The sequence below is a fragment of the Notamacropus eugenii genome, chromosome 1 (genome assembly GCF_028372415.1).
Source record: "Notamacropus eugenii isolate mMacEug1 chromosome 1, mMacEug1.pri_v2, whole genome shotgun sequence".
NCBI classification, from domain to species: domain Eukaryota; kingdom Metazoa; phylum Chordata; class Mammalia; order Diprotodontia; family Macropodidae; genus Notamacropus; species Notamacropus eugenii.
In genome coordinates this window covers 493,748,981-493,771,744 of record NC_092872.1, presented here as the reverse complement: position 1 = coordinate 493,771,744, position 22,764 = coordinate 493,748,981, and the positions used below count along the sequence as shown (strand labels likewise).

General features: G+C 40.6%; 1 protein-coding gene across 6 annotated transcripts in view; it reads right to left on the bottom strand.

The window, feature by feature from the left end:
• EXD3 (exonuclease 3'-5' domain containing 3) overlaps window positions 1-22,764 on the bottom strand; it is a 429,786-nt gene that overhangs the window by 159,510 nt on the left and 247,512 nt on the right. For all 6 annotated transcript variants that reach the window (XM_072633114.1, XM_072633118.1, XM_072633119.1 and 3 more), the window contains 2 exons: window positions 3,759-3,812; window positions 2,803-2,934 (listed from right to left, as the gene is read on the bottom strand). In XM_072633114.1, coding sequence (XP_072489215.1) covers window positions 2,803-2,934; window positions 3,759-3,812 — 186 coding nt within the window. The remainder of the gene's footprint in view (window positions 1-2,802; window positions 2,935-3,758; window positions 3,813-22,764) is intronic.

The following is a 22,764-nucleotide window of genomic DNA, read 5'->3' as shown; positions in this document are numbered from 1 at the left end:
TATCCTATTGACAAAGAACAGCACATTGCCTTCCAGCTTAAAGATGACAGGGTCTCATATACTGCAGGCCTGCCTTTGGGGGGTCTCCTGACTGGCTAGGGCCCATGGGCTCCTTCATGCTCCTGATCTCTAGGTCCGTCTGTATACAGGACTGAAGCTTTTTATCTTGGGCACCCCACCCAGCCAGCCCCATAACCCGACCTGGGCTGATTCACATCGCATCGGGAGGAGGCAAGGCTCTCATGCTCCTTCCTTCTTGAGTGAGAAAGGCAAGAGCTGAGAGTTCTCAGCTCCATCTGCATTGACGTTACAGCCACATGAAAGGAGCCCAAGCCTGCTGTGCATACTGTGGGCACAGAGGCTTTCAAGAGGCGGGCTCATTTCCAACCTAATCGACAGCTCGAGGGATCTCTATTACTAATCACCCACCAATACTGCTGAGTTCCCAGGCTGACTTCAAAGCTCCTCACGTGGTGCCCCCAATGGAGTGCTTTTCACATGGTCAGGGTGGTGCACCTCCCTCCCATCACATGGACTTTGGTGACATTTTTGGTTCTGCATGCATCAGTGTCCATAGGGATATATTGTCCAAAGCAGAGATTTTTTTTTTTCCCTCTTAGATTTCAAAGATGATAAAACTCACTTGGAAACATGGACAAAGCTCTGTAATCTCAATTTCAAAGTGTACCTTGTCAGTTCTTGGGTTTTTCCATCAGGCTGCTTTCTTTCGTTTACTTTAAATCATACTGTGGCCAAAGATTTTTGGAAGCTTCAGCGGAGGAATCAACCAGATCAATAGAAAGAATTAAGGTCAGAGAAAAGTTTGGTCTTCAGGTAAAAGAGGACAGGAAGAGAGGTGGAGGTTTTGGGAGACCATGACTCATTTATCAGGAAAAGCCATCAGTCTGAATTCCACAATGGACAATGAACACATGGAGACATGAATTCAAACCTGGGAAATACAATTTGCTACCAAATTTAAAGTTCTTTTTGTTTCTCAACAGGACTTGAATTTCAACGATGCCACAAATTCAAAGCTGTATATGTCAAGAAGAAAATGTAAAACTGTATTTAGCAAAAGTACTTTTTGTTTCTGCTAGTAGTAGGAAAAATCCCCCAGTTCCCTTTTTCTTCCTCCTATCACCCTAGGCCCCGATGTGCCAGAAGGTTCTTCGTAGGATTTTCTATGATGACCCATTCTTTTAGCTCCATCTTGACCTCTCCAGACTGTTATATTCCGCATTCCTACTTTTATCAGTAATATTTTGATACAATGAATTGAAAATGTCACATTTAACATTCCCTGTACAGCTCTTCAGAGCAGATACTTAAATGTGATCAACAAACAATTAAAAAAAACCCCACAAAAATCCTTACTGAAAGCAGAGCCATGGCTGCAGAACACATCAATGACAAATGTCCCTCACTCTACCAAAGAGTGTGCTCCATGACATCTTTTTAGCTGGGATATTCCCTTCTAAAATTTTTCTATCTATTTTGTCATAGTGCTGCTAAAGGCCATTGATCTGGTCAATATGCCAATCTGATCTGTGTGCCAGATAGATTAATATTCACCTTGTTTTGACAGTCAAGCCCAGAACAAAGAGAAACCTTAAGACAAGTAATATTTTTTTCCTACTTGAAAACAAACTTGCATGAAGGAGCACTCATCTAAAAAGTAGCAATAACAATTTAGTTGTCAGATATAAATATCTATCCTTTAAACCAAGTAGTGTTCCTGCCCTTAAAATTGATTTTCTTGCCATCTAAAACAACAAAAATCCCAAGAAGAAGAAATAAGAAATACGTTTAAGATATGAACTGGCTATTTTACACCTAGCTCAGAGTTTTGCCTTCAGTGCTAAGAGCAATTTTGGACTAATCAGTCAGCTGGCCTGGTAGCGCCAGGCTTTGGGCACACAAAGATAAAAAAAGAAACTCCATGTTCCTAAACAGATTGCATTTATTTTATCGAACAAAGAAAGTTACATAGAAGCATATGCAAAACACATAGAAAGGAAATCCAGGGGAGTTTGGCAGGGGTTAGGGAAGCTCCTTGAGGCTGGGAGAAGCAAGAAAAGGCAGGACTTGAGGGATTGTAATCAGGTCAGACTTTAAAGAGATGGAAAGGAAAACAAACCTAACAACTAACCAGCTTTCTTAGCCAGAAAACCAACAGGAGACACCTGTCAAACTCCACCTGTTCATCAGTGCCTTCAAGATATTTCTCTAATACAATTAACTGATATTAGCTGGTCTAATTCAGAATCACATCTGACTTACCTTTAAGTCAAAAGTGAGAGGAAAGGAAAACCTGAGAAATTCAATGTGTTACATATGTTTGAGTGGGATGCAAACCCAAAATGGAAAAAGATGAAAGTTTGATACTGACAACTACCTATTCCTACTAACCACTCATTCCAGCAATTTGAAGTCTTTTTGAAATCATGACATGAGCCTCACTATGTCTGCTGCATGCTGCAAGGCGCCATACCCCTCAATCACACTGCTCCAAGGGTGGTGTGCATGTTTATTTTTGAAGTTAAAGTGACTCATACTTGATTTGCTTTGATAAATTTTGAGGGGAAAATTTCATGACACCCCTAGAGATCTCAAGGGATGCCTTGAGTGCTGTTAAGCTGGGTTAAGAATGACCACATTATGCTCTGAGAACATTCTATTCCTGCCTGATCGAAACACCACCTCTAAGGTCCACAAAGCCCCAAGAACAGGAGGACAGCACAGGGACAGAAAAGCTTATACACAGCCTCAAGCAGGTGATGCTGAGCATTCAGGGCCTACCTGACAGCGGCTGAAGATGTCTCTGAGTGTGACACGGACATTGAAGTGCTTCAGGACGCTGAGTGCTTGCTGTCTGGCCTTGTCAGAACAGTTTACAGAAAAGCACCTTCCTTCCCCGACCTGGGCCTGCAGCTGCAAAACACAGATACATAGGGAGACAGAGCTAAGTTTGATGGAAAGAGGATTATCCTTCCTTCCACAGACTGGGAACTTATTTTTTTTTTTTTTTACAACAGTCTTTCTCTTGAAATTCAGAGAGGACCTGAGTTCTGTGCCTACCCTATATGGCATGCATGTAAAACTATTCTGAAAGCTGTATGTCTGTAGGCTGTGGATGGCATCCTTACTCTGGGAAAGTTGATAGACTTGGCAATCTAGGTCATCTCTATGACTCCTGGGAATCTGTGAAAATTCTCAGTTGCCAGTCTTCGAATCTAGTTCCAAGTGTGTGAAGATTCCTGATTTTTAGAGGGGTTCTGCCAGGTCCAACAAAACACAGGGCAGGGACTAAGTCTTCAAAGAGCAACAGGAGAGGAAAACTGACAGCTTACAGGGAGGACTTAAGAGCTATATGAGGGGTTGTAATGTTAATAAAACATTAATAAATAAAAATTAATAAAAAATAATTTGGGCCCTCAACCCAAAGGTGCTGTGGGGAGACAGAGCTGAAGAAAGCTGGGACTCAGTCCTGTGAGAGTATCTGGATGAAAGTACCCATGGCTCATGGCAATTAACTCTGGGGACTCTCCTAGGAAAATAAGATTAGGGGATCCCCCCTTTTCACTCTGAACTAATCTCCACAGAAGGCCTCACACACATGTGGCTGGTATTATGGAGAACACCTTTGGAAATGTGAACAGAAATGTGATAAAGGGGTAACTAAGGTTTTCCTTTTCTCGAGATCGAATACATACAAAGTCAAGGAGTGCAGAAAGCCTGAGCAATTGAAAACTTACCTTCTGATATGGCAATCCAGAGGTCAATATGATTCTCCCATCCTTTCTGGCAATCTGGAGGCAGAATTTAAGTTAACATGAGTTAGATGAGGGAAATGACAGATAAATTAAGGTCTTATTTTTGCCTCCTCAGAACAAAAAGGAGATACTACTTCCTGAAAAGGTGGTGGTGTGGAAGAGGGGAGGTTTTTTAAAGGCAGTAATCTGACCATACCAGTTAGTCACTCAATAAGTGACCTGCTAAGTGCTAAGTGATACAAAAGAGACAAAGTCAGCCTCTGCTCTCAAGGAACTCACAATCTCATGGGGGAGACAACATACAAATATGCACAAACTATATACAGGATAAACAAGAGATAATCAACAGAGGGAAGGAACGAGTATTAAGAGGGATTGAAAAACCCTTCTTGTGGACAATGAGATTTTAGCTGGGACTTGAAGGAAGTCAGGGAAGCCTGGAGGCAGAGATGAGGGACAGCATTCCAGGCATGGGGGATGGCCAGAGAAAATGCCTGAAGTCAAGAGATGGGAGTATCTTGTTTGGGAATAGGTAAGGAAGTTAATGTAATGAAGTTGAAGAGTGGATGGGGGAGAGGGTGTATAGTACAAAAAGACTGAAAAGGTAGGTGGGGAGCAGGTTATGAAGGGTCTTGAATGACAAAAATAAGATTTTGTATTTGATTCTGGAAGTAATAGGGAACCACAGCAGTTTACTGGCTGCAGTATGTGCATTTGTGTATGAGATGATTGGACCTGTGCTTTATGAAAATCACAGTGGCAGCAGAATGGAGGATGGACTAGGGTGGGCAGAGATTTGTGTCAGGTAGACTAATCTGAAGGCTACTGCACGAATGCAGGAATGAGGATCTATAGCAGGGTATTGGTAGTATCAGAGGAGAGAAGCAGGGGCTGGGGTGGTGTATGTATGAGATCTGACAAAGGTAAAATTAACAGGTCTTGGTAATAGATTGGATATGGGGGTGGGTTAGGGTGACAGAAAGAGAGAAGCTGAAGATAACACCTGGGATGCGAGTCTGGAGGCCTGGGATGATGGTATTCTCAATAGTAACAGAAAGGTCTGAAAAGGGAGAGGCAAGGGCATAGGTGTAAAGATAATGAGTTCAGTTTTGGACATGTTGAATTTAGAATGTCTTCTAGACTTTCAGGTGGAGATTTGAGTCTGAAGGTCAGTAGAGAAGTCAGAGATGAATGCGTAGATTTGAGAATCATCAGCATAGTGAGGATAACTGGATTCACCAGAACTGATGACATCACCAAGTCAAATCCTGAGCCCAGGACACAGGCTGGTGGGATATCCATGGTAAGTGGGCATAATCTGGAAGAAGATCCAGTGGAGACTTGGGAGGATAGGTCAGATGGGGAGGAGGAGAATCAGGAGAGAGTGGTGTACTGAAAACCTAGAAAGAAGAGTATCAAGGAGAGGAGGATGATTGCCAGGGTCAGTGGCTACAGAGAGGTCAAGAAGGATAAAGATCAAGGACAGACCATTGGATCTGGCAATTAAGAAATCACTGACCCAGCAAAACTGAGTATAATACTTCAGAGGGAAAAATGGTCTTTCAATGAAATAGAGGACTTTCAAGCGTTCTTGATGAAAAGACCAGACCTGAATAGAAAATCTGACTTTCAAACACAAGAATCAAGAAAGCTGAAAAGGTAAACAGGAAAGAGAAATCATAAGGGACTTACTAAAGTTGAACTGTTTATATTCGTACATGGAAAGACAATATTTGTAACTCTTGAAACTTTTCTCAGTATCAGGTAGGTGGAGGGATTATACATACACATACACACACACACACACAGAGCACAGGGTGAGTTGAATAGGAAGGGATCATATCTAAAAAAATAAAATTAAGGGGTGAGAGAGGAATATATTGGGAGGAGAAAAGGAGAAATGGAATGGGGCAAATTATCTCTCATAAAAGAGGCAAGAAAAAGCCTTTCCAAAGGAGGGAAAAAGTGGGGAGGTGAGAGGGAAAAAGTGAAGCTTACTCTCATCACATTTGGCTCAAGGAAGGAACAAAATGCACACTCAATTTGGTATGAAAACCTATCTTACACTACAGGAAACTAGGGAAGAAGGGGATAAGCAGGATGGGGGGGATGATGGAAGGGAGGGCAAATGGGAGGAGGGGACAATTGGAAGTAAACATTCTTGGGGAGGGACAAGGTCAAAAGAGAGAATGGAAGAAATGGGGGGCAGGACAGGATGGAAGAAAGTATAGTTAGTTTTACACAACACGAATATTATGGAAGTCATTTGCAAAACTACACAGATACGGCCTATATTGAATTGCTTGCCTTCTCAGTGGGGATGGGTGGGGAGGGAGGAAGGAAGAGAAGTTGGAACTCAAAGTTTTAGGAACAAATGTTGAGTATTGCTTTTGCATACAATTGGGAAATAAAAAATACAGGTAATGAAGTGCAGAAATTTATCTTGCCCTACAGGACAAAAGAGAAGATGAGGATAAGGGAAGGGAAAGATGTTAGAAGGGAGGGCAGATTGGTTACAGGGGTAATCAGAATGTTCAGCATTTTGGGTTGGGGGGGGAGAGATGGGGAGAAAATGTGGAACTCAAAATTTGTGCAAATGAATGCTGAAAACTTAAAATAAATGAAAAAAAGAAGTCACTGGTCATTTTGGAGTGGAATGATGAGGATGGAAGTCAGATTATAGAGAGTTAAGAAGAGAGTGAGAGGAGAGGAAGTGAAGAAACCAATTGTAAATGGCCTTCTCAGAGTTCAGCCACAAAGTGCGGAAGGGATATGGGATGATTGACAGTTACTGGAGAGTTTTTTTTTTTATATGAAGGAGACCTGGGCATGTCTGTAGCCTCAATTCAATAAACTCCAGTGGCTCCCTGTTACTCCCAGAATCAAATATAAAATCCTCTTTTTGATTTTTAAAGCCTTCACAACCTAACACTTGCTTACCTTGCCAGTCTCTTTCCACTTCTTTTTCCTCCGTTCACTCTACAATCCAGACGTTGGCCATCATGATGTGTTTAATACTCCAAGTTCCCTTTTGATTGGTTTATTCCCACTTCTTCCCCTGGTCCCTGTTCATCCCCTGGGACTCCAGGCTTTCTTCAATCCTCCCTTTCTTAGGAGGGCTCTTCCAATCTCCTTCTGGGAATGCCTTCTATTTATACTTTATATAAGTTGCATGTACAATTTTTTTCATGCTATGTTCCCTATTAGAATATGAGCTCCTCGAGAACAGGGACTGTTTCCGGCTTTCTTCATATTCCCTGAATTTAGTGCCTGATACATAATAGATGCCTAATAAACAGCTTCTGATTGACTGACTAGGACCAGTGATTACACATGCATTTGCTGTTTCTGACATCTTAGGATTTCCTAGATTTCTGATCCTTTTGATAGCCCCATGTAAGGCTACATACACTAACAAATCCTGCTGGCAGATAGACGCACAGTGCAAACCTTAGAGAGTGGAATTATCTCTCTAGTCTTGTCCCACAACGTACAGTTCCATTATAACCATTCAGGCAGGGAGGAAGTACACAGGCAGCTGAGACAATCCTTTTTGGGCTGTCTCTTCTTGTGACCCAATAATCACACACTCAGTAGCTGCCCATCATTCTTGATGCTGCTCACATCCCAGAGCACTGAGTTTCTATCACCACAAAAAATAAAGTGAACTCTCCACTCAGAGTGAAGTCCAACCTGAATGTGGCAAAAATGCTGGGTTGGTGTGGGAATGTAGGTCCTCCTGGGAGCCAGCTCACCCTACCTCCATTCCCTCAGGGAAGGTAAGGAAGTGACTGTTAGTTCCAAAGCTCCCAATGGCCTTTCCATCTAGTCAGGGGTTCTTCAGTTGTGTTGCTTGCATCGGGGCATCAAGAGTTCAGCTCCTGCTCCTTAACCCACAAAGACAAACCTAGGATATTCCGTTTCTCACCTCAAGCTATCTGAGATCCACCGCAGGACCAATGTGACATTTTTTACACTAGGGTAACCATTATTCAGTCTTAACCACTATCGTCTATTTAAAGTGGTTTTAAGGATGTCTGGAGTTAAATGTTTGCCTCATAAATATTTTCTTTCCCTTCTAAGTTTTGTTTTTCATAGTACGCTGTCAGATTTAAAGTGATTTTTTTTTTTGCACTCCAGGTTTTGGTGTTTCTCTTACAAATCTCACATTGGGGAGAAGCAGCATTGGTGTCAGAAGACCTGAGCGTGAATGCTAGCTCTGCCCTTTACCACCTGTGTGACCTTGCCATGTCATTTAGGTAGCTAGATGAGGCAGTAGATAGAGCACTAGGCTTGGAGGAAGACTTGAGTTCAAATTCAGCCTCAGACACTTACCAGCTGTATGATCCTTGGCAAGTCACTTAACCCCTGTTTGCCTCAGTTTCCTCAAACATAAAATGGGGATAATAATAGTATCTACTTCCCATAGTTATTGTAAAGATCAAATGAGATAATAACTGTAAAAAGGGCTTGGCACAGAGCCTAGCACATAGTAGGCACTTAATAAATGCTTATTCCCTTTCCTTCCCCCTTATTTAATTTCTGTGGGCTTCAGTTTTCCTATCCATAAGAGGAGGGAGTTTGAACTACATGACCTCTCAGGTCCCTTTTTAGTTCCAAGGCTGGGATCCTATAACCTTCTCTTCCTTGTTTCATAAGTCCCATTTCTTTTTTTTAATTTATTTTTATTTTTTTTATTATTTTTTTTTAATTTTTATTTATTTATTTATTTATTTATTTTGTAATGTTTAACAATCACTGCCATACAATTGTGATTTTATCCCCCCCACCTAGCCCCCACTCCCCCCTCCCTCCCCACGACTGCATACAATTCTGTATAGATTCTACATATACTTTCCTATTGAGTATATTTTCACTATAGTCATGCTATGTAGTCAGACTAAGATAAATGAAAGAAATCGTATAACAAATCAGAACATGATACACAAACACATACACATACACAAACATGATCTGCTACAATATGTGAGTGACTTCCATATTTCTCTCTCTGAGTGTGGCAGGCATTTTGCCTTGAGATCCTCCATTGGGATTTTTTTTTTTTTTTTGGTAAGAAGTTCTTGTGTTATTACAAAAATCTAAGTCTACCAGAAAAAACTCTCACACACTGTGGTTGTTGCTGTGCATAAAGTTCTCCTGGTTCTGCTCCTTTCACTCAGCATCAGGTCATATAAGTCCTTCCAGGCCTCTCTGAAGTCTTCTTGTTCATCATTTCTTATGGCACAATAGTACTCCATTACATTCATATACCATAATTTATTCAGCCATTCCCCAATTGATGGACATCCCCTTGACTTCCAGTTTTTGGCAACTACATAGAGTGCTGCTATAAATATTTTTGTACATGTGGGACCCTTTCCCATTTTTATGATCTCTTGGGGATATAGTCCTAGTAGCGATATTGCTGGGTCAAAGGGTATGCACATTTTTGTAGCCCTTTGGGCATAGTTCCAAATTGCTCTCCAGAATGGTTGGATGCGCTCGCAGCTCCACCAACAATGAATTAGTGTTCCAACTCTCCCACATCCTCTCCAGCATTTATCATTTTCTTGTTCTGTCATGTTTGCCAATCTTATAGGTGTGATGTGGTACCTCAGAGTTGTTTTGATTTGCATCTCTCTAACCAATAGTGATTTAGAGCATTTTTTCATATGATTATAGATAGCCTTAACCTCTTCCTCTGAAAATTGCCTGTTCATATCCTTTGACCATTTATCAATTGGGGAATGACTTGTATGATTATACATTTGGATCAGTTCTCTGTATATTCTAGAAATGAGGCCTTTATCTCTGAGCTTAGCTGTAAAAATTCTTTCCCAATTTACTACATCCCTCCGGATTTTGGTTGCATTGGGTTTCGTTGTGCAAAAACTTCTCAGTTTAATGTAATCAAAGTTATCCATTTTGCATTTCATAATGCATTCTATCTCTCCTTTAGTAAAGAATTCTTCCCTTCTCCATAGATCTGATAAATACACTATTCCTTGCTTCTCCAGTTTATTCATGGTATCAATCTTTATACCTAAATCATGTACCCATTTGGACTTTATTCTTGTGTACGGTGTCAGGTATGGGTCTATGCCTAATTTCCGCCACACTGTTATCCAGTTTTCCCAGCAATTTTTGTCAAACAATGAGTTCTTATCCCAGAAGCTGGGGTCCTTGGGTTTATCAAACAGAAGGTTGCTATATTCCTTGCCTACTGCATCTTGAGTGCCAAGTCTATTCCACTTGTCTACCTCTCTGTTTCTTAGCCAATACCAAGTGGTTTTGATAATTGCTGCTTTATAGTACAGTTTGAGGTCTGGTAGCGCTAGGCCACCTTCCCAAGCATTTCTTTTCATTAGTCCCTTTGATATTCTGGACCTTTTGTTTTTCCAAATGAATTTTGATATTATTTTGTCCAGCTCTAGAAAGTAATTGTCTGATAGTTTAATTGGTATGGCACTAAATAAGTATATTAATTTGGGTAGAATTGTCATTTTTATTATATTAGCACGGCCTATCCATGAGCAACTAATGTTTTTCCACTTACTTAAATCTGACTTTATTTGTGCAAAAAGTGTCTTGTAATTGTGTTCATATAATCCCTGGGTTTGTTTTGGCAGGTAGACTCCTAAGTATTTTATACTGTCTACCCTAACTTTAAATGGGATTTCTCTTTCTATCTCTTGCTGTTGGACTTTGTTGCTAATATATAGGAATGCAGAAGATTTGTGTGGGTTTATTTTGTACCCTGCAACTTTGCCAAAGTTGTTTATTAATTCTAGTAATTTTTTACTTGAATCTCTGGGATTCTCTAGGTAAATCATCATATCACCTGCAAAGAGTGATAACTTAGTTTCTTCTTTGGCTATTTTAATTCCTTGGATATCTTTATCTTGTCTAATTGCTACAGCTAACATTTCTAGTACCATATTAAATAATAGTGGTGATAATGGACAACCTTGTTTCACCCCTGATCTTATTGGGAATGCATCTAGCTTATCCCCATTGCATATAATGCTTGCTGAAGGTTTTAGATAGATACTGCTTATTATTTTATGGAAAGTTCCCTTTATTCCTACATTCTCCAACGTTTTTAGTAGGAATGGATGTTGTATTTTGTCAAAAGCTTTTTCTGCATCTATTGAGATAATCATGTGGTTTTTGTTAGCTTTGTTGTTGATGTGATTGATAATGCTAATAGTTTTCCTAATATTGAACCAGCCCTGTAGTCCTGGTATGAATCCTACCTGATCATAATGTATTAATCTCGTCATAAGATGCTGTATTCGTTTTGCTAGAATCTTATTTAAAATTTTTGCATCTATATTCATTAGGGAAATTGGTCTATAATTTTCTTTCTCTGTTTTGTCTCTTCCTGGTTTGGGTATCAAAACCATATTTGTATCATAGAAAGAATTTGGGAGGACTCCTTCTTCCCCAATTTTCAAGAATAGTGTATGTAGTATTGGAATTAACTGTTCTTTAAATGTTTGATAGAATTCACTTGTGAATCCATCTGGCCCTGGAGATTTTTTCCTAGGGAGTTCATTGATGGCTTGTTCAATTTCTTTTTCTGAGATGGGGTTGTTTAAGTATTCAACTTCCTCTTCTGTTAATCTGGGCAATTTGTATTTTTTAAAATATTCATCCATCTCGTTTAGATTATCGAATTTGTGGGCATAAAGTTGGGCAAAGTAGTTTCTAATTATTGTTTTAATTTCCTCCTCATTGGAGGTGAGTTCACCCCTTTCATTTTTAATATTAGTAATTTGGTTTTCTTCTTTTTTTTTAATCAGATTGACCAAAGGTTTATCAATTTTATTAGTTTTTTCATAAAACCAACTATTGGTTTTATTTATTAATTCAATAGTTTTCTTAATTTCAATTTTATTAATCTCTCCTTTGGTTTTCAGTATTTCTAATTTGGTATTTACTTGGGGATTTTCAATTTCTTCTTTTTCTAGCTTTTTCAACTGCAAGCCTAAGTCATTGATCTCCTCTTTCTCTATTTTATTTATGTAAGCATTCAGAGATATAAAACTTCCCCTAATAACTGCTTTTGCAGTATCCCATAAGTTTTGGTATGTTGTCTCACTATTGTCATTCTCTCGAATGAAATTGTTGATTGTTTCTATGATTTCTTCTTTAACCCAACCCTTCTTTAGAATTAGATTATTTAGTTTCCAATTGATTTTTGGTTTCTCTTTCCATGGCCTTTTATTACATGTAATTTTTAATGCATTATGATCTGAAAAGGATGCATTGATTATCTCTACCTTTCTACACTGGATTGTGAGATTTTTATGTCCTAGTACATGGTCAATTTTTGTAAATGTTCCATGTACCGCTGAGAAAAAAGTATATTCCTTTCTATTCCCATTTAATTTTCTCCAAAGATCTATCATATCTACCTTATCCAGAGTTTTATTTACCTCCTTAACCTCTTTCTTGTTTATTTTGAGGTTGGATTTATCGAGTTCAGAGAGGGGGAGGTTGAGGTCCCCCACTAGTATAGTTTTGCTATCAATTTCTTCCTTCAACTCCCCCAACCTCTCCTCTAAGAATCTGGATGCTATACCACTTGGAGCATACATGTTTAGTAATGATATTGCTTCATTGTCTATGGTGCCTTTTAGCAGGATATAGTTTCCATCCCTATCCCTTTTGATTAGATCTATTTCTGCTTTTGCTTTGTCTGAGATTAGGATTGCTACTCCTGCCTTTCTTACATGAGCTGAAGCACAATATATTCTGCTCCATCCTTTGACCTTTATCCTATGTGTATCCCCCCGTTTCAAATGTGTTTCTTGTAAGCAGCATATTGTTGGATTATGGCTTTTAATCCATTCTGCTATCTGTCTCCGTTTTATGGGAGAGTTCATCCCATTCACATTCACAGTTATGATTACAATCTGTGTATTTCCCTCCACTCTCTTTCCCACCATTTGTGCTTTTAGCTCTCCCGTCTCCCTTCCCCTCCTCAATAGTATTCACTTTTCTCCCCCTCCTCCTGCAGCCTTCCCCTCCTTCTTTTAGCCCCCCTCCCTTTTAGTCCCCTTTACTCTTATTGCTTCTTTCCTCCCTTTTAGCCACCCTCCCCTTTCTTCCCCCTTCCCCTCCTACTACCTATAGAGCTAGTTAGGCTTATCTACTTAAGATTATTGTTCCTTCCTTTGAACAAATCAGATGAGAGTACCTCTCAAACAATGCTCATCTCCCTCCCCTCCTTCCCTCTACTATAGTTTTGTACTTCTTCCTGTGATATAATTTGCCATTTTCTGCTTCCCCCTTTCCACACCTCCTATTACATTCCCTTCTCATACTTAAATCATATTTTTGACATGACATCATTTACTTTATGCCTGTTCCCTCTACATATATCCCTTTTATCATAATAGCTGCACAGTTCTCAAGATTAACAGGTATCATCTTCCCTTATAGGGAGGTAAACAGTTTGCCCTAATTGAGTAGCAAGTTTTTGTTTTTGTTTTTTCCCCTCTGTTTACCTTTTTATGATTCTCTGGAGACCTGCATTTGAAGATCAAATTGTCTATTGAGTTCTGGTGTTTTGGTCAGGAAGCTCTGGAAATCCCTTATTTCGTTGAATGACTTTCTCCTTGCCTGAAATGTTATGCTGAACTTTGCTGGGTAGTTGATCCTTGGCTGAAGTCCCAACTCCTTTGCCTTACGGAATATTGGGTTCCAATTCTTTCGATCTTTTAATGTAGAAGCTGCAAGGTCCTGTGTGATCCTGACTGTGTGTCCTTGATATTTGAATTGTTTCTTTCTGGCTGCTTGTAGTATTTTCTCCTTCACTTGATAGCTCTGGAATTTGGCAACTATATTTCTTGGGGTTTTGAGTTTGGGATCCCTTTCGGGAGGGGAACGGTGGATTCTTTCGATGACTATTTTGCCCTCTGAGTCTAGTACTTCTGGACAGTTTTCCTTGATGATTTCCTGGAAGATATTGTCCAGACTCTTTTCTTCATCATGGGTTTCTGGCAGGCCAATAATTCTTAGATTTTCTCTCCTGGATCTATTTTCCAGGTCAGTTGTTTTTCCAATTAAATATTTTACATTTTCTTCTATCTTTTCATTCTTTAGATTTTGTTTGACTGATTCTTGTTGCCTCATTGAGTCATTAGTTTCTACTTGCCCAATTCTAATCTTCATCGTAGTGTTTTCTTCAGTTAGCTTTTCCATCTCCTTTTCCATCTGACCAATTTTTCCCTTTAAGGAGCTATTTTCTCCATTTAATTTTCGTACTTCTTTTTCCATTCGACCAATTTTCCCAGTTAGGTTTTGGGTTTCCTTTTCCATCTGATCAATTTTCCCAATTAGGTTTTGGGTTTCCTTTTCCATTTGATTAGCTCTTCCTTTTAGGGAATTATTCTCTCCAGTTAATTTTTGAACTTCCTTTTCCATTTCTTCAATTTTCTTTTTCAGGGTGATGTTCTCATCAGTGAATTCTTTTTTTATAGTTTTAAAATCATTGGCCAGTTTTTCTTTTATATCCTTCTTCAGACGTTCCAGGTAATCTAGTCGTTCTTGCGAGAAATTCATAGTCCCATCTGAGGTTTCAGATGGAAGTACAGTCTCAGCTCTAACCTCTTTGATGTTTGTGTTTTGGTCCTTATCCCCATAGAAAGATTCTATGGTTTTTTCACTTTTCGTCTGCTTTTTCCGATTCATGATGTTGGCTGAGTGTTGTAGCTTTTGGTTCTTTCAGTCAGAAGGTACAGATCTTTAAGTTGAGCTGATGTGTGTCTAGGCTAAAAGCAGGCTTTTTTTTTTTTGTTTCCCAGATCAACCCTGGGGTTAGCTTATTAGGTATGTGGGAGGGGTGGTCTGTCCTCAGGATATCTCCTCAGCTGACCTGAGGCAAAGGCAAGGTCAGGGGATGGTGATGCCAGCTTCCCTATTGTCTTCCCTTTTCCCCTGGAGGGCTGGGGCACGCCTAGAAGCTAACGCGTGTTCCCGCCCCTCCTTGGGCTCGTCTCCCGGCTCTGAGGCTTGCCTGGGTCTCAGTGCGAATTTTCTCTGCCCTGGGTCGTCTGTCCCTCCAGCCGTCTCCGCTACCGTAGGAAGAATCCCCCTTTGCCACTTTTCCAGCCTCTGGTGTTATGAGACCACCCGCCCCCTTCTGCTGTTCCCGCTGATCCAGGATTAATCTGGGGAAGAATTTTATGGTTCTTTCACGGTCATCAGGGGGGAGGAGAGAGCACTTACTGATCACTCTGCCATCCCAGTTCCTGGAAGTTCAAGTAGTGACCCACCGAAGTCCGTCTTCAGGCTGAAGATTTCAAGGGCTGCTGCGCTGATGTCTGGCATTCAGCAGCTCTCACCGGCTCGGCCTGGCTTATCTCCTGCTCCGCTGGTCTCGCCCGCCACTCTCGGGCTCCTCTGGTCCCCTCCGCCCTGCCGCGCCGACCGCGCTGCGCTGTGCGCCGGGGTCTTACCCCTGCGGAACAGATCCCTCCCGTGGACCCTCCGGTCCAGCCTGGGCTCCGAATCCGTCAAAGTCCATCACCCACTGGATTCTACACCTCCAAAGTCTGGTCAGACTCTCCCCGCAGAGATATCCAGAGGAGTTTTTCCAGGAGCTTAGGTGAGTCGTTGCTTTCACTCCGCCATCTTGGCTCCGCCCCCTCAGCATCCATAAGTCCCATTTCTTTAGACGCTTCAAATACTCCCTGCCCCTTTCCCCTTCTCCTCTCACAAAAAAGTAATGACTAAAACTTTTCATTAAGTTAACATTCTAATCTCATTGTCATTTTGCAGTGTTACTGGGTGCATCCAGGTTCTCTCTCAGGCCAAGTTAAAGAAGCCAAAGGGATGATTCAAAGCACTGGAAGCAGCAGATGGGATTGCACTCTGGCATGGACCCTCTCTTATAGTTGGGGACATGAAAAAGCACTTAAAAACCTCCTAGGCCAGTCATTCATACCTTGTCTCAGTAAAAATGCTGGGTTTTGCTACACCCACTTAATGTGAATAACTGTCATAGTATCAAAGTTTGAATGGATTGATCAGATAAGCCTGAAACTTAAGTGTTTAAGTTGGAGCACTTCATATTAGACAATGGAACTTAGGAGATGTGATATTATAGCTTGCTATATCAGACAAAAGGAGAAGCTGGGAAGCTAAGTTCTGGGATCAATGATGTAAAATTAGAATATCACCAGATCTGTAAGTCATTCCTAGCTATGTCATGGGGGTAAATTATCATCTTAATTTAATTTTTTTAATCAGCCAAAACTTTCTGCTCAATCTATTTTCCCTGGGTTCTAATGGAAGTCAATGAGAAAAAAAGAATTTGATTTATTAAATTTACTTTATTAGGACGGTCCTATTTTATAAAGTGCATGTGTGTAAATCTGTAAAATTAAAATACCATGGAGATTATTCTTGAGATCACTTCTTTGAAGTGATACCACAGCATGTACTAGATGCTAACTCACAGGCTTTCACAATCATGAATGATGCAGTTGTGGCAGGTCTGACAGGCATTGAACAAGCTTTCTTCCCTTGGTTTTTGTAGTGACTGGAGGATGAAGGTGATGTTCATTCTCACTTCAGCTGAGGTTGTGAGGACTCAAACATATTGCTTTTGTGATCTATGTGTATCTTTGCTCTTGGAATCATTTTCTGAGGATTGCTCAGAATTATTCCCCTCCCTCCCTACCCAATCTCTTTTCTTCAGATGGTCAGGTTAATCCACGTGGTATCTTTTTTCTCTTGGGAGGCCTATTGGTTCCTCCAGATGGGAAATAATTTCTGTTTTCAATCCCTCCCCTCTGCCCTGAGAGCAGAACCACTGGGTGAATCTCAAAGATTCGCCTTACCCTCAATCCACATTGTGGTTTTGGGCAAACTGTTCAGGAGGGGTTCTGAGTAGTCATTCACTCATTTATTCATTCATTTAATGAACATTTATTAAGTGTCTGCTTTGTGCAAATACGCTTGATCTCAGGTGAGATACAAATGTAAGAAAATGATCTCTGCCTTTTAGGACCAAAAAATCTATAGGCTACAGACTGCTGGGGAGTCACGGAGTTATTCTAATGTGTCCACAAATTCATAGCTGTACCAAGCACTGTCATTTTGAAGTTATGTCCAATAAACTGTACTGTGTGCCTCCGTATTATGAATAACACTGCTTCTGTAACTTGAAACATATGATGACTATGTCTGTGTGTGTATACATATATATATATGAATTGCTCTTTTTCAAATATATTTATGTGCTACTATGATTACAAAACAATTTCATTCAAAAAGTATCTGTCATAGGTTTTCTTAATTATGAGATGTTAATAATATCTTATATTACCTACTGTCACATGTGGGGTACAAAATTTTTTGACACTAAAAAGAAGTCCTCATATTTGAAGGCTGGGAACCATTAATCTAGCATATACTACCATGATAATGTCTAAGACTACGTATTTGTTTCCACTGATGGGAACACAGGAGGTACTCAGTAAATACTTGTTACCTGCCTGAATGCCTGACATTTTCAGGTCTGGTTATTTGGAAAAATGCATGGTTGTGACTTTCCATCAGAAGCTCCCTGGGCTTGGGTTCTGGTTTGTGCCTATGACTGACAGCACAGGCTGAACTAGATTACACCAACACACTACATACAAACAGTGACATTACAGGGTTCAGAATGTATGGGCAGTCCTGTTTATGTGCTGGTCCAAAGAAGAGTCAGAGTTTTCTGAGGCACAAGAAACAAATCTCTGAAAACTAAGTGCTGGTTATATACCTCATGTATATATGTTAAAACTGGCTTTGCTGAAACTGGTAGACATGAAGAAATTTGAAAACATCCAGCCCAAAGTAGAACTCTGCTGTTCTCCAAAGATATTGGAAAGTAGGGCTAAGCTTTACTTTATAGGTTTCTGGATCTTATCATGAGCTTTCAAGGCATACTGGCTATAACTTATGGTTCACACTACTTATGCTGGTACTTCAATAATCTGAGATTTCATCAGTGGGAAGCCTCCCTTACCAACACAGTCACAAATTCCCTATGACTTAGTAATAGGTCTTTCAGGGTTCATGTGACTGAAAAATGCACCACTCAGGGGCAAACCTGGTGAGGAGCTTCTTTAAAGTTAGGTGGGCTTGGTAGGACTTGCCATAGCTTGCATGCCACTGGCAAAGCCTCTGAGAACCCAGGATCATCTTTATGCCACGATGAGGCTTGGAGAAATTTAATGGCAATATCCCTATGCCTGGGTGTATAATATAATCTGGATTCTAAGGGGCCATGTTACAATGGGATTCTTCATTGTACTTGGAAATGACAGAGGACTCCTTGGTTCCCTATAGGTACATACCATCTAAGAGAGGTAGCCATGAATTGAATGGGAATATTTTGGATATATATATATGAGAGGCCACAGTACAAGGTAGGGGGAAGTGTGGTAGGAGGAGTAAGGGGTGTCAGAAAATTGTTTCTCTAAATGGGGGAATCCTCTTTTTCCTAGCCAAGCAAAGACAGAACAAAGACAGATGCCCCCCTCACCCCCATACAACTAAGAGTTGAGATGCCAATTACTGGAGACCCATAGGTACTAAGGGATTGATTTTTTAATTTTAGCTGTATTGCTACCTTAAAAAAAATCTTGAATAAGGATGTTTTGTACTTCTTCACATGGGAGTATGATGGTGGGAAGTGGGGATATTTGCCAAGGTGCCCTGGAAAAGCATGTCCTTATCCAAGTTTCTGGGTGGAGAGGCACCTGCCCTTATTGTATCAGATATTGTCTGAGAAGGAAAAACAACACCATCTCTGAGCTAGTCGAACCAATGGGCCAAGGGTTAAAGCTGCATTATGAATAAGTACAGGACAAAGACAAGGGGTGTCATGGGAGCTGTACAGTTAGATCATGGCTGAATCTTGGGGAGAATCTTCCTGTCTCCTAATTAGTCAGGGAAACCTTCCTGAAAGAGGTGGGATTTCAGGAGTTCTTGGGATATAATAAAAGAAAAAGTCTGGCATGTGGGGTGACTTAGGAAAAAATTTAGAAGCAGGAAAGTGATTATCAACCAGAGGGTATTTTGAATAAATCTATCTGAAACAAGCAAGAGCATGGGAGCAGAAAATGGGGTTCTCAAGAGGACAAAAGGACTATTGGAATCCGCATGTCAAAAGCTGCTCCAAACCCTCTCTGCACACTGGTCACTCAACCTAGGTATTCCCAGTCATCTGCCAACCTCACCTAGTGAATGTATGCTGGGATTGGTTTCTGTGTCCCTAAGAACTACATAAAAACACTGAGTATATAATAAAAAAGCCATCTCTATTATCAAGACTCTTCCTTGTTCTTAGTGCCTCTCAGCGGTCCTCCTTGTTCCTACAAATCCTGAAAACCTGGTTCCTGTTCATTTATGTGGAGTTTGTGCCTTGACCTATATCAGTGTCGGTGTTCTCACGGCTCTTATCCCTACGTCTTGATTTCAGTTCGCCCACATGGGTTTTGCTCTGACACTGCTCCTCTATTTCTACCCCATGACTCTGCTTTAACCACACTGGCTTTCAGGCTCTACTCCAAGCCTTGGGTCTCTCTGACTCGATTATTCATTCTCATTTTGTCCCAACTCTCTAGTTAGGGTCTATAACCAATGATCGTGTCCCCAGCACTAAGACGAATCACAGGTTTGGGGAGGGAGCAGTAAGGACAGGTTGCTGCAGAGAAGGGGAGATTCAGGGTCAGGGAGGAAGGTACACGATACTCTATCTCTCCCATGTCCGAGTTTAGAGGTCCTCCCATCTTCATCTCCAGACTTTGTTTCTTATACTGTCAAACTGGGAGGCTGGGAATGAGATGTTTCACACACACCTCCCCAATGATAACTTGTGCATCTGCTGTCCTTTCACAGAGGCTGTGTGGCAGCTGAGTGTTTGATCTTGTTATATTCAAGTCTCTACTGGAAATACCTTTCAGGTGATGAACGTGAGTCTTCTGTGCAGCCCAATGCCCCCAAATAACTACACTTGCTCAAGGCCAATTCCCAAAGAAGGCTTTGGTTGATATTTTAAATGATATTTTAAATTTTAAATGAATTTTAAATGATACTTTAAATTTAAATTTTAAATGAAAATATTTTAAATTGAGCTGGGGGGTCAATTATTGGGGAATTGTTATTTTGGAGACAAATGATACCAGTAGTAACCCCAAGAAGTTGCTCATACCTTAGAGAATGAAATATAAAGGACATAGATGCTTCAGGAAGAGGAATTTTTGTAAAAGGAAAAAGGAGTGGCTGCCTTCTCCATTAACCAGATCCTTCCTTTTCCTCAAAGTCAAAGGCACCAACATTCCAAAGACTCCCCCCTCACCCCCACCCAGGGCCTTACCAAACTAGCCATACATTCAGCAAGGTGTGCAGATCACAATTAATCATCCGATCCACCAAGCTTTACTTAGTGACTACTATGTTCAAGGTCCTGTGCTGGGCCTTCTCAGGAGATGCTGTCCCCACTCTTTATATAGTAGAACTAATCCTCTTAGTTGCTCTCAGGGAACATCAGGGACAACTGGCTACTACTTGGGTTACACAGTCCTACCTCTTCTGAGCTTCTCGTTTTTTGGAGGTATTGGTTTGACATGTTAGAAAACAAGATCTCAGATAAAAAGATCAACTACAATAAAACTTCTTTAACTCAGACTCATTAATTCAGACTTTGCAATCTGCTTGAAGGGGTGTGGGTTGAAGCTCAACTTTTTTTTTTACTACTACCAAAACCCCTTTACTACAAACTCTACAGATTGTTTCACTGCAGTAGGATTTTGTTATAATGAACAAAACAAGAAACCATATTTCCAGTCCTCAAGACCCAGCAGAAACTCAATTACTTAAGTGCTATATCAGCAAGTGGTCAAAAGCACCTTAAGCCTGGTAGAGCAAGGATGGCAGTATCTAAATAAATACACACACACACTAACATCCTAAAGATCATATTGTGTATTGTGTTGTATTATTTTGGTGAGAAGGAAGAAATCAAAGGAGTTCAGGTCTGGGAGCCAGTGACTGATTGAAGAAGGCAAAGATTATACCAGCTATAGGCCTGTAGCAAAGTGTGGAGGTGTGCCTTACTAGACGGCTAATGATGAGAAGTCAGTAATGCCAGCATTTTCAGGAAACAGAGCAGATGGAACTTAGGCAAGGAAATGGACATCAGTTAGTTTATAGCAGCAGTTAAGTCACTTTTCATAGCATCTCTCTTCCTCATTTTTCAGTCTTTATCTTCTCTTTAATATTTAAGTTTCCTAAACACTCAATTCCTTCACTCTGTCTGAGCCATTTGGTCCCTCTAACAGGAAAGACAGAAGTCTTTCCCATTTCTGAAGTGCATGGGTAAAATTAACATGAATTCACAGAAAGTTAAAACTCTTGGGCTACTGAAAAGTTAGTTGTTATTACTTTTCATGTTTATTTTTGAATCCTCAAAGAAAAAGAATTTGCTGCATTCAGTAATCACTAAGCCATTCTAAAATTACATGTGTAAGAAAAAATGTTCATAAGCACTTGACTTCTATTTTTATTTGACACATAATCACCAAACATGGCTAAACCAATTTTCTTTGAAAACATAGGCAAGTGTGCTTCAAAGTTTGAGACCTTATATGGGTACCAAAAGCCTATCTCCCATGGTTTGGAAGCCCTGAAATTGTAGGTACTGGGAACATAGAGACATTGGCCATGGTCACCACTCCTCATATGACTATGGTCAGTTCAACCAAGCTACCTCCATCATTCATCAAATGTCTGAGAATTGAGCATTTGCCATTTCATGTGCAAAAGAAGCCAGTTTCCAACCCCCAGGTCTAGGTCAGAGCTATGGTTGTTGTGAATTTGTGAAGGGAGGGAAGTGACTTGTTTGTTTCCAAAGCTGAGACTGGCAGGTAGAGAAACATAGGCTCTCCCCTCATTTTCTTAGTGAGGCCGGTCTACCATAACCCAAGGAAGCTGCGAGAGACTGAGGATTCAGTCAGTGCTAAGAAAGTGATCTGAGGTCCCGGACCCAAACCTCAGGGAAACGGCAAATATCAATCTTCTATGTACGTAATCACCATTCTTCCTGCACCTACATTTCCAGACCTATCACCTCATTTCCATACCCTTTTCCAAATGCAACCCTTTCTTGGGTGTATAAGATCCACAAGGGGAAGGAGGTCTTTCCAGAGAGCAACAATATTTACAGTTGCTTTAGCAACTGAGGCCTAAAAAAGACAATGGGAACCAAATTTCAAATAATTCCAGGATCTCTGCCTGAATCAATTCTCCCTCCTTCAAGTGATGAAACAATGACCTTGGAGCTACAGGAGTCTTCATTTCCTATATGGTCCATATGGAGTTGATGATAACATGACTGAATAATACAGGGGGGAAAAACCTGCCCAACTGCTCAAGTGCAATAATGGGCAGTCCCTTCTAGGCATAGTCAATTATCTCTGCGTGGATTATCCATGGCAAAGTATTTTAAACTGGCTTCCCCTGTTTGTGATGCCTCAAATGTTCTCCCCTCCCTAGACAGCTGTTGTTTTCTTAGGGAATGCAAACAGTCTAGTCTAACGGTAGGCTGAGGAAAACACAATTAAAAAGGAAAACCTAGTTCAGAAAATGAACCCACATGTTATGTTACAGAACCAAATGGATTATCTCCCATTTCAGGTTATCTAGGCCTGTGTCCTCTTCTTTGGTATGCAGCTATTTACTAAACCACAGTGACATTCCAGTTAAATCACAGACAGTGGAACAATACTGGAATGGCTCCCACAAACAACACTGTGTCATTGTTTTTAGGAAGTTTTACCTGGGTTTGAGCCCCAGCTCCAATACTGAGGAGCTTCGTGACCTTCTGCAGATTGCTTCATGTCTTTGAGCCCCAATCCCTGATAAAGCTTCCCAGGGCAGGTTTAATGGGCAGTTGTAGAGTTTGTCAATTGCCTTTGGATTGACT